This window comes from Harpia harpyja, chromosome 3 (genome assembly GCF_026419915.1).
Source record: "Harpia harpyja isolate bHarHar1 chromosome 3, bHarHar1 primary haplotype, whole genome shotgun sequence".
Lineage (NCBI taxonomy): Eukaryota > Metazoa > Chordata > Aves > Accipitriformes > Accipitridae > Harpia > Harpia harpyja.
Window position 1 is genome coordinate 73,888,335 of NC_068942.1, and position 13,080 is coordinate 73,901,414.

Here is a 13,080-nt window from a genome sequence, read left to right on the forward strand (position 1 = left end):
TTTGGTATAACATTTAATCCAAGAACAGCTCTAAATTACACTGGAACATCAAAGCATGGAGGGTAGGTCCTTTCTATGAGAGTTAGGCTGAAGCCTCAGAGCTATTGCTTAAGTTACCTGCATGTTCATGCAAGTTGAAGATGGAAAACGTTTTCCAACTTTTCTATTTATAAATGCCACCGCAGATTTTGGCAACCAAGTAGCTATTGGCACCAGCAGATTTCCATACATCTCACCCATGTTTTTCTCACATTTTCATTTTCTTTCTGAATTAGAAAAAAGACATTGTTTTCACCTGTTAAATGACAGTGGCAAACTGTCCAAAAACCAGGATGAAGGAATCTAGATTATAATTCAATAGCACCAAACATAGCTGTTTCTTTCAAATAACAGCTTCCTTTACACTGCTGAAGATAAAGGTCATGTCTGTAAGCCTTGCTTATTTTTAGTTCAGCATCCTTTTTCTACAGAAAGTATTACCCATTTGGGTTAAAAGCAACATTTGTAATACAGCCTAATAACTATTACAGAATACAAGTTAAAGATACCTATGTGAACAAGCTCAAGCTACCAAATCACATTTAAAGAGGTAGCTGAGAACCTTCTGCAATACTGCAAATAGAGCGGCCAGACATAGAAAGGCCATTGTTTTCCTTCAACCTGCTGATTGCAGATCTATTGCTTCAGCAAATAGGCATTAAGAAACAAGGCAGATGGCATACAATCCATCTGAAACATTAAGTCCCTTATTCCTTCCCCTGGGTACTTTCTTTCAGATGAGAGAATCCATCCAACAAAATAGTGAGATTTCTGGTCAGAGTCCTTCAATAGACTCAGTGTTATTTTTGTGAGCTTTGTGTAGCTCGGCAGGTTAGAAGAGGGCACCTAGACTTACAACACTAGATGCTTCTTCATGCCAGTGACATGCTGAGAGGACAGGCTTTGCTTGTATGAGACTACTTATTGACAGACACCTTAAAAAAAAAAAAAAGGTACCATAGCCACCCAGCCCCCCCATCTTCAAAGGTTTTGTATTCCCTTCTTTAAACCTTCTTCCTCCTCTCCAACTTCTGTCTTCCCAGATACAGTTGGTATGAGAAAAATGAAAGCGAAGAAGGAAACTGCACCACCCCCTCTCACCTCCCCCACCGCCCCCAAAAGGGTACTGTTTTGCATTTGCTTAAACCTGTTGCTTTTCCACCTTTATTCAAAGGCTCCTTGCATTCGAAAAGCAAACATTCACAGGCTCTTAGGACACTCCTTTGATACCTACAGGACTCCAGAAACCCTTACATGAATCAAAATTCACTAGAGTAGGTTCTCAAGGGGAAAAATGTGTTCTTGGAAGGCTCAAGGGAAGGATTACTTCTTAGGCAGAAGTGATACTGGCCTAGCTCTCAACCACAATCTCTATTTGTAACCTAAAAAAAAATAATCACCAACAGCAGTAGGGCCACACAATACTTGAAATCACAAGCAAAATATTTAATGATATGAAAAGATCACAAAAAACACTAAATAGAAATATTCTTTCCTACAAAAAGGAAGCCATAGTTTAAATATCTGCCTTGAAAAAAATCTTTTAAGGGAGGTTTTGTAGCTCTTCAGAAGTGAAACTGCAAATGCATTGAAGTGCTGCACTTCATACACTGGAATTTACAGTTTTCAGTCAGATTTGAGAGCTACAACACACCAAATCTTCTACAAGTCAGCAGCATCTGATGGAAATTTTAGGGAAGTAAGAAACCACTCTGCAGTGCAATAATTTAAGACTTTGTTATCTACCATACCCCACTGTCAGAAACTTCAGGCTCTCCAGCAGGACAGGACTTGTTTGCATGTCAGCTCACAAACTGGCACTTCAACCCCAGCTCAGCTCTAAGCCTAAGCTAAGTGACCTGCACCTTATTTCTGCCACTTCTGTGATGGCTGTAGTAGTTACTAGTAGGAGGATGAAGCAGAATTGCCTTAAACTATCACAGCTTGCCACAAATGGTATTCATCAGCTCTCAGGGAACCGGCTTCTGGCAGCCAGTTCAGTTTCACATCATTCCAAGCAAGCAGATTCAATACAGCTTACAAAGGAACCACTGCACAAATCTACTCTTACAACAACGCATACAACTCCGACCACAAAGAAACTCAAGAACTTACACGGGATCCCAAACTTGCAAGTAGACCTGTCCTATTTCAACAGCCAGTGTAAAAATAACACCCATTTCCCCCTGACCTACTACGTTGGATGCCTGAACTTTTACATGGAAACAATCAACTCCTTTTGCTATCGCAGAGTCTACTTAGGCTTCATCACAAAGTTAAGGGAACATTTCAGACACTGTTCTCTTGAATTTAGGGACAAACACCACATTCACCTGGGGTAGAAAGTTTCGGTTGGGGTTGCTACTGTATCTCCATTGCCACCAAAAAAGCCTTTTTTCTTGGAAAAGCTAAGTTTACTATATTTTGGTGATCAAACATATATATTGAGTGTTCTAGGACTGTGAGCATTTCCTAGTCATAATAGTCCAAAGAGAAAGTTCCCCTTTTTATTTGAGGGTAACAAATAGTACATAGAGATCAAAGCTCCTAAGGATTTTGAAAAGAAAAAAGATTATTCTCACTTGATAAAGGCATAGTTTTGGATTACATGAAGCAAATCTGTTCAGGCCTACATGTACAAAAAATAGAATAGGATTGCAAAACAGTATGAAGTATATGCAGTTCTAACACATGTGAAATCTACTTCAAATCTATTTCCATCCATGTTCCTGTATAGAATTTTTTCCATTTTAAAGTAGACTTTTAAAAAGTAGCAATATACATGGAAAATGCTAGAAGAATCAGTACTTATAAAAAAAGATACTCAAGCATACAGACTTACTTGCATTCCCCAGGTGTACTGCAACCACCATGGAGCAAATTACATCCTTGTTTACATACAGCTGTAAATATAAAAAGATTTAGGCATTAGTCTGGGCAGCTAGGTATCCATCAGTACAGCAGCAATCTAGAACTGTTCAGCTAGGGCTTCTGTCATTTAGCTTATTTGTTGTTTGTGCAAAGCAGACTGTCTTTTGCCATATTCCAATAGTTGTTGCTTCCAGCTAGCTATTTCACAAACCACAACCCCATTACAACTGTTTATGAAAAAAAAATAAGGTAAGTCCTTGAAAAAGTTGATATCGAATAGGTTTGCAGCAAGAGTGTCAGCACTGAAATATTTATCAAATACAGTTATTTTTTTAAACCTGGTATTAGACTGGTATTATGCTGGAAATCCCAAGCTTCAAAAGATACACATGACCTTGAGTAAGCCCTAAAAATGGTCTCCCCTGTCATTAACAAGTTTTTTGCTGAAAAGGAACAGAAAACAAAACCAAGAAGCCCTCAACAGAAAGAAGAGTATGTCAAGTAATTTTAGCACTAATTACTCACCGAGACTGAAGGCAAAACGCAAAGAGATTTGATTGAGTGGTACATTAAAAAGGATGACTACACTTGAATTTCTCTTCATATTAAGAGGTATCAAAAAGCTTTCAGCTTTGCACACATTACACTTAAAACTTTTTCATTTGCAAATAGTGTTACAAGGGTATTTTTACAGGATTAAAGTCTACAGTTATATTACTGATATCACTGTTCAATAAAATCTTACATTAACAGATGTGATACATCATTTTGTTTTGAAGTAACACCACCATTGAATAAAGTCAAATAGTAAAAACATGTTTGACTACTTCGAATCCTAAATTTGTTGTGTAGACCCCATAGCACACACCACAAGCAACACTGTATCCTGCACTGGGCTCCACTCTTCACAAAGGATGTTTTTTTCAAAGATTTGTATTCAAAGGACAAAGTCTGTATGTGTTAAAATTAATATGCTACAGCACCGACACTACAGAAATCCCTCCTGCAGTTTATACTTAACATATATACACTAGAGCTAATCTAAAATGAAGCAAACAGTACTACCTTGTTTACATTCTTCTCCCATCCAACCTTCCATGCAGGCTTTGTTTCCATTTTGATCACATGTGTAGTGACCAACAAAGTCATCTCGAGGACCACAAAATTTATTGCACAGAGCACTGTAGTAATTTTCATCACACTTCACTCTTATTTGTACTTCAAAATGGGCAACAGGACCATTAAATTGTAGTGTCTTCCACCGATCTTCCGGGTTGATCATGCCAGCATGTGCCACTCGTTCTATTAACAAGTCTTCACCTTTTTTAAAAAAAAAAGGTAAATTCAACAGGCAATAAGTTCGATAGCACACAAGAACATATAAATTCAAATCAAAAGTATTTAACTGGTTAAGAGAAAACCTGGTAAAGAAAATGTTAAGATGATAAAGATCTACTGTATAACTGAATTTTCCTTTGCCTTGCAAAGTTCATTACAGGAAGGCCAATTTAAAAAAGTGTCCCAAAGGAAATATTAAAAAACCCTGGAACATAATCCATAGGAAATAGCTTATTTTCCAAGGCAGCCAAACATACCACACCCACACGCTGACAACTAGCAGCTTTATCTTGATCTGAGGCTCTTTTTGGCTCCTTTTTGTTCTTATAAAATTGCAAAATCTGCATAACCTAGTAGCTGAGATATTAAAGTTCTATAGTGCAAGTTTAATTTTAAAAATAAAGCAAAACACATAGTATACTCAATTTGCTGCAAAATTACTAAGCAATCATAAACACTCTGGTAGACTTGCATTATGTACATAAACTAGCTTGTTTCCATTTTATCATTCTCTCTACAGTAAAGGAAAATTACCTTTAACAAGCATTTCATAGAACACTGTGTAGCTAGTATTGGACATTTTGAGAAGAAATATACAAGTGAACCCAGGATTGCCAAGAGGCCATTCTCAACTCTGTATCCTGCTTATCCTTATCCCCAGTGGAACTACCGATAATTGTGATCACTGTTGCAATATACTCTATAAGGATCCTGCCTTGCCCTCAGAGAAAGCAGCAGCACTGCTACTGCCAGGTTTCATTAACTGAGACCAAATGTACACAAAGTATTATCTATCACATGGGACAAGAGGATTCCAGGATATAAGATTATGGAACTGCCAACACAAAGTATTTTCATTTTTATGAATATCCATTTCGTATTTTTATCCATTTTATTCTTGGTATAGAAGCTTCAGTACTAGGAGTTGAGACGCAATTATAGTCAGTACGGTGAAATTATACAATTGCTTCAGTAGATGTTAAGAATAAGCAAAGCACAGTAAGGGTAAGGATAGACAGCGAGTAACCCCAGTAATAAGAGTTTTCAAATGTTTTCACTATACAAATCTGGTAACATCCTACTGCAAGAGTTTTTCTAGGTGACTCTGCAAGCTGTAGCTGGAACTCCAAGCACTATTTAAGGACAAGAAAAAGGTACACAAGCTCCACTTGTATACATGAATTTCACACCCATTTATGAAATAGCGATAATATTGCCAGCTCAGAGCTTCAGTGTCCATCTTCTTTAAATAATAAAGATTCTTTAAAATTCACGTTAAAAGAAATGAGGAACCAAAAACTTGCACACAGCAAGAGGCTGTAATGGTAGAGAGATGAAGTCTAAACTTCAGATTATTAATAATATAAAACACACCAAGCTGGGAGCAAGCAATACTAAACTATCTTTTTCAGCAAATGCATGTCACCTACTTTCTTTCTAGAAGTCATTAACCTAATCTATTTAGAAAATAAAACCAAATGAGTGACTGTTTCTCACCTAGGAGGTTATTGACAGCATAGAAGTATCCTGTGCATCTGTTAACAAAACTGCACTTCCTCCTCAGTATGTAAAAGGACTCAAGCAACAGTTTTCAGTCGCTCCAACATTAAAGGAAAAGGAAAGCTACAGAAGTAGTGGGCTCTGCAATGTATTTTTGTTATCTTAACATCTTTTTTCAAGCTTGCTTCTACCATAAAATCTTTCACCTTAAAATTAAAGAATATTGAACTTAAAAAAAAAAAAGCTGTTTTAATTAAGCATTGAGAGGTTCTCCAATTATTAAGAACTCAAAGTATCTCTCTGCTTTAATATTAAAAGTGGTATTGCCATGTATAGGCTACAATTCATGCTTGCCTGGACTAGTCTGCATAAAACATTTTACGGCTAGACAAGACACATTGATGTCTATCCCTGTTCTTTAACTCTCTAAATCCTACATGTGAATTCCTCTGTCATCCAGCAGCACATGGTCAGTAGCAGAGTGGACAAGAAACCTGCAAGCTAGAAAAGGCTGCCTGCATTTTATTTTTGACTAAACAGGATATCTATCATACCACCAGCCACCATTAAAAGCTTCATGATTAGATTCAACATCCTTTTATAATCTTATTCTTCTCTAATGACTATTGATCTGAAAAACTGTAAAGGAAAAATGCTGAATCATTGAATGGTCAAAGAATTTGAACAAATAGCAAATAGGCATTATAGAGCTATTTTCCAGCTATCAGCAACACAGGCTCATTAAAAACGGCTGCAACAGCCACTGCTATAAAACTGTTTCCTCAAAGTGCATCAGATGGACTGAAGAACAGGTCCCGAGATTAAAGGATTGACTTATATAATAAAAATCTTATCAAGCATCTTCAGGCTAATGCAGATTCAGACTCAGTTAAACAGCTGGAACAAGCATTACAGCCATTGCAAATATACCTATGCAGAACAGTCCTCTTGATACCTGGGGTCGAGAACAGGGGAAATAACCCCTTAGTGCTTTTTTTTTTTTTTTGAACACTCAAACTTTATCTTCACAAACTCCTCTGAAAAAGAATGTATTCTGAGTCTTAAGAGCTTTTCCTCTAGCTTATATCAGCAAAAGTAGGGCTTAACAGCCTAAATAAGCAAGCCAAATAATTCACCCTGAACCACAAAAGGCATCAGGAAATCAACTCCAAGACATTTAGTTTCTAATGCTAAATTCTTAAATACCAGAGTAAGTATGAGAATTCTGCTTTACTTCAAATTTAAAACTGATCCCAAATAGAATGTGCATCTTCCAAAGAGATCTGTAATTGCAGGGAGGAACATGTTTGTCAAGGTTCCTCCTTCCTCCCCCACAATGCCAAAGTGTTTCTGAAGATATTCAGTCCCACATTTAACTGTTTTGATGAGACAAGTTTGCTCCCTGCATCTGGTTTACCATTAAAATTCCCCTTAGGAACTCACACAAGTTAACCTTTAGCCCTCAGTAAAGGCAAAGAGCTGCGTAACTGAATTTGTCTGGTTCTTGGTCAAAAAAGCAGCATACACTACTAGAACCTCCTCCCTCCAACACACCTCAGAAGGCTTCTCTTCCTTGATGACTAAGAAGTTTTCTACAACCCTCTCTAGAAAAGCAGATAGTGAAACAGACATTTGCATAAAAGGAGATAATGGCTAAAAGGTGGTTCTTTAATTAATGTTCCCAAAGTATGTGATTTTTGGAAGAGAAAGCCTCATCTGAAGAGTATCTAACTGTAACTGTGCAGTCAGGAACCATTACTGCACTTAAACAAGAACACTGCTCATCAACACCCTAACTTTTAGCAGAGGTCAGACATTCCCAATAAGCCAGTCACAGGGCAATACAAAAAGTGATGCTGGTAGCTGTTTGCAAGGAAACACACACAGTAGCGTATGGACTTCATGCCCAAAGGAACAGGAGGTGCCCAGCTCAGGAAGCACATTCTCTTCAGCATTTTTCAAGCAACCATTTCAAAAAGCTATACGGACAGATTAGTCTCCTGCAGACTAACATGAAAGAGGAAGGCAACTACCGCATCCCTGCAGTAGACATGTAGTCAAATGGAAAGTTACTTTACACATGAAGATGCCAGCTTGCTTCGTAATGGCAGCACTGGGCTAGGTGTTGCCAAGACTTCTGCTATACAACTACAAGTTTGCCAAGTCAAATGACTTACCTGGAAAACAGTTAACTGCTATGACAGATGACAGAGAACAGGCCCTTTACAGTGACTTTGTATCTAAGGCAGTTTCCTCTCTCCCTCCTCCACTCTCCCAAAGCAAACAAGTGGTAACACTATACTGCCACAAGCTACCCTCCAAGCCAACCCTGCTGCACAGAGGAGAAAAAAAGCACAGGAGTAGTTCAGGAATCAGTGTCTGAAAGCCCCTCTTAGAGTTTGTAGTTTGAGGTAAGTATTGGGGAAACACTTGCCCTGGCAGATTTGTTCTTGAGATGGTACTTCACAGATCTGCTCCGAGCACCCTTGCCTTGCTTTCGATGTGTGCAAGGAAAAATATAGGATGCTAGGACAGAGGGAAGGATGAATGACAGCTGTTCTAAAACCTTCAAGTTGTTCACTGGAAACCCCTCTTTCCAGGCTTGGGGGGTTTTTGTTTGTTTGTTGGTTTTTTTAGGCTTTTTGGGGGGTGGTTGTGTTTTTTGTTATTGTGTTGGGTTTTGTGTTTTTTTAAATACCCACTTGACAGTCCAAGCTGGAACACAGGACCTGCATTTAACTTTCAGCCTTACTCATACCCATTAAAGGAAAGCAAAACCTGACTTTGGAACCAATTAATCAGCTTATAAACAGACTCTTGCAATTACTTTGATTAATCTTTCTTACAGTAGCAACAGAAGACACATGTAACCTGATCCAGAGATCAGCGTAATGTTCAGGATATGTTAGGGAGTTCAGCTTTCCACAGATAACTCTCTTCACCCCTCGAGGATGCAGATATTGTTCATCTTTTCTCTGGAGGAGTTGCCATATTCCCCTTCCTATTCTTTTAGATATGAATTTTTACTGATTTGTCCCTGTTTGGCAGTTCAGTAGATCTTGCAGAAATACAAGGTAAGTAGTGTCTTTGCATCTTGACAGATTCACAAGGCAAAACCTACTGGAGGACTCCCTGCCAAGACCACTCAAAAAAAAAAACAACCCAACCCAAAGAACCCAAAAAACAAACAAAAAGGCCCACACCCACAAAAAAACACCACAAATGAAAAACTTCAGCATTAAGAATTCTTCCTAGGAATCTAACACGCAAGTCTAAATTGCAGCATGGCAAAGCAACAGGTCTGTATCATGGAATCAGTAAACAGACTACTGAAACATTTAACCAAGACAAGCGTTTAGCTAAGTCTTCTGCCAAATTACAGGCCAAGAAAGCCTTCCTAAATTCACATGACAAGCCTTCTAGGTTTCAGATGCAATACAACTTAACAGCACCTCTCTGGCAGCCTATATTAAAGGGAAGTTCACCCTCCATTAGCAGTTTCTCATGAGAGCTAAACTGTCATCTGACACATACAGACTCCCGGAGTTCATGGAAACTTAAATTAAGGAGATGGCCCACCGACCCTCCAGAAGACACTATATATCCTGTTGGTCTGAAGTTCACGGAAAAAAAATTACATCAACGCAAGTAAACAGATTTGTTACAGCATGTTAAAAAACTAAAAAGCTAAGAAAGACTTAACAGAAACCTAAAGTGACTGTTCCCTTATCAGGGGCGTATTTAAAAAGAAACCTGAGTTTTAAAGCTACAGGTTTGCAGAATGATTCTGCAGATTCTAAGACATAAACATAGCAAGTTACAAGACCATTATTTATTAAGTAGCTTATTAAAAAACAAAATTCAGCAGCTAAATGCATACAGATCTGTTTTGCAGGATAGGCTCTTCATGTTCACTCCCTTCTATACCATCTCATGAGTTGATCTGCTATCTAGAGCTAGGGCATGAATATTCCAATATTTGCTGTACTAGCTGCCTCTAGGTAAATCATTCCCAAGCTGGAAACTATTTAAAGGAATTAACTTCATGTAATACTTTTTGAACAAGGCATTCAAAAGGATGCCTCCGATCTGTTGCTATGTAGGATATCTAAACTTATTCAAGATTCAGGCTTACACTGCTCAGCACAAAAGATCTCATTTTGAATACCATGTCCAGCTTTGGGAAGAGCCATTCAAGAAGGGTGTGGACCAACTGAAGGGTTGCAGCAACATGAATTAGCAGAGATCTAAAGAAAACATACCTATTAGAAAAGGTTAAAGGAGCTGTTAAACAACAAGACACAAGAAGCTTAATTCTAACAGAGGGTGGGCTCGGGAACAAACTACAAACTCATCATTACTTTGTCTGTCATTGGAGACAGAGTATGTTAGAAAAATCTCTAAGTTAGGAATGTCTATCAGGAAAATGGAGATGGGACTGATCCCAATCTTCAAGGAAAAGGACCTTGAAACTCAACACAGCCTTAAAATCAATTGAACTTTGCCAATTTTTTATGCTTGATGCATCTTGATAAGGATGGTCAGTGAAGCAGCACAGAATGGAACCTATAATTAGAAATTGATGATGATTTGGGACATAAACCTTTGCCATCTTAATGTTCAAACACTTTCTTCCTCTATATTGATCCAAGCCAAGGTTAAATAGTCCATCATTAACCATAACGTTAAAGTCTGAAGTTCACTTAACACATAGCCAAAAGCATTGATTATTTTAAGACATGTTTGTAAGCCATTACCAAAGAGTAGGTTCAAGCTGGAGTCCTACTTTAGCAACAATATGGCAATCAGCACCTCCACAAGATTTTGAAGTATTTATACAATAATCTTGCTTTTCCTTCAGATCAATAGCTCTGCTCTGATACTGACCATTACCATTTACAGACCAGAAATGCAAGGTAACTTTCAGTACTTGAGGAGAAACAAACACAGAAGGAATCATAACATGACTTAGAACACTTTAATCCAAAACATCAAGCATGGTTTCTTTATGTGGAGCAAGAATGCTTATTTGTTTACCTGATAATGTAAACTGTTGCACAACATGGTTATGGGTAAACTGAGGAGAATTTAAAGTGCAACTCTACAACACAATTTTCTTTTTAAAAAAAAAAAAAAAAAAGGGCCTACCACGATTTTTAAACATTTTTTAAAGCTAATAATTAAGAGTCATGTATTACAACCTTCACTTACTACTGTCCATTCTTTTTCCTATCAGTAATACTTTTTCACAGTTCCTAACCCAATATTCACTGCTTGGATTTGTACATGCCCTTTATCTAGATAGCAGGCTTGCATTCAGACTCATTTGGAGGGATGGCTAATTGCAGCAGCATACCATTTCCCTCCTCCCCAAATCTGTGTACACATAGCAGAGAGTAAGTGAAAACTGCAAGTTTTACATAAATACTCACCACCTTTTGTATCATTATCCCAATCCCATGCTTCTATTATTAATGTGAACGATCTCTGAAAAGAAACAAGACACCAGTTAGATAGAATAAAATACTACTGTTACACACCAGACACAAACAGTGATTTGCAATAAGCAGATACTGCTGCTACAAGAAAGCCAACTGAAAGCAGTTAAAAATTTCACTTCTCTGCTGTCATGTGAAAGCCCTTGAAGGCATCTTCTCAAAAGCATGAAATATAACAGCATTAAAAATTGTGGGGCAAAACATGCTAACAGCAAAACAAAAACATACCTCCCCCTTTCCCCCAACCAAGGACTGAATTATTCTTCTTCTCCTCCCACTGCAGCTAATGCTCAGCTTTGCTTAGCCACAGAAATCCTTTTCAGAAGTAGCCCTAAAACATTTGAATGAAGTGAGGGGTTCTGAACCTTGGGAAACAGCTAGGATATTTAAGACTTAAGCAACTGAAGACCAAAAAAAGGAATAAAATCAGACCCATCCTTTAGGAAGCACATGAAAAAATCATTCTATATAATAGATCTGTTTGCTGTTTTCTAGAAAAACGTATCTAAAGAAGAAACATACAAAAATCTACACTGCATCTATCAAGAATTTAGACTTCTTTCTCATGAAAGGGGTAGTGTGAAAAAAGGACCTGCAAAAGACACGGCAGAAACATAATTGTTAAAGGAAACATACTTGGTACTATACTTCCCCATAAGGAAAGAGGAGAAGAATTATTTCAGACAGTTTTAAAATTATTTGGAAAAAACATGAAGGCTTTAGTTCGCTAAAGCTAGGCTTCAGGCATTTTACTTGGGTTTATGACCAAATATACAGGATAGATGTTGATATTCAAATACTAAACTTATTTAGGAAAAAGTTTCCCTACACATACATGTAATGTTTACCTGTTTTAACAAGAGTAGCTGTCAAACCCTTCAGCTTTGATAGTTTCCAACTTGTCCAAGTTAACACCAAGATTCTCACATACATTTAAAACTGAGGAAAAAACCTCCAACAACAGAAAGAGTCAGTGCACCACTATCCTAAAACCCTCATGTATACATCTTTGTGTTTAGAGGCAAGCCACACCTAAAACTGAAGCTCTTTAAATACAGCAGAGCCAAGCCTTAATGTGCACAGAATTCACAGGCTAACAACCTATGAATTCACATGGACCTGGGGACATTCAGCCAAGAAATTAAGAGCACCATTTTAGGAAGAGGATTATGTAAGAATTCAGCTATCTTTCATAGGGTGCTTAGAACTATTTTACTGTTACAGCAAGAGATGTATATTTTTACTTTGAGATAACCCATAAGTGCTTTGTATGCCACTCGCCTCCCCACCAAGGAGAGTTGATCATAACACTGAAAGCTCCCCATTTTAGAACAGCAGCAGCAACAGATCAGTGCAGCACCCTAAGCAGAAGGGCTCTTTGCCTGAGGTCCTTCACGACTGCAGCAAGGAATCACTCTGTTCAGAAGTGTACTTAACCGAGTGTGTATTTTTCTATTGCTTAGTTACGTTAACATGTAAACCACAAACTATGCCTTTGAAAAATGTCTTTCTTCTGTACTTTCAACTTCAGATGTATGCTAGGGAAGACGATATTCCATTATTACACTCAAGGAAGGAGCGAAAAAGGAAGCTCAGCAGTGACTATACTGGACAGCATACTTGAGCTGGAACTGCCTTTAGAAAAGGCCAACTGATAGAGATCAGCTGAGAAAGCAAAGGCCTCTACTTCTAAGGTATGACAACATAGCACAACTCATAACTCCACAAATTTTTTTGAAAACAAATGTTAGTTGAGCATTTCAGTAGCTTTACCCTCCAACTCCCTGCTCTCCCCTGCCACCCCAATCTCAGCATTTAGAGAAGCAGCATAGGA

At 38.0% G+C, this 13,080-nt stretch overlaps 1 protein-coding gene across 3 annotated transcripts in view; it reads right to left on the reverse strand.

Moving 5' to 3' along the window:
• Positions 1-13,080, reverse strand: part of JAG2 (jagged canonical Notch ligand 2) — a 74,211-nt gene that overhangs the window by 34,159 nt on the left and 26,972 nt on the right. For 2 of the 3 annotated variants that reach the window (XM_052783387.1, XM_052783389.1), the window contains 3 exons: positions 11,181-11,235; positions 3,976-4,230; positions 2,882-2,942 (listed from right to left, as the gene is read on the reverse strand). In XM_052783387.1, coding sequence (XP_052639347.1) covers positions 2,882-2,942; positions 3,976-4,230; positions 11,181-11,235 — 371 coding nt within the window. The remainder of the gene's footprint in view (positions 1-2,881; positions 2,943-3,975; positions 4,231-11,180; positions 11,236-13,080) is intronic. The other variant, XM_052783388.1, reaches the window with a different exon arrangement.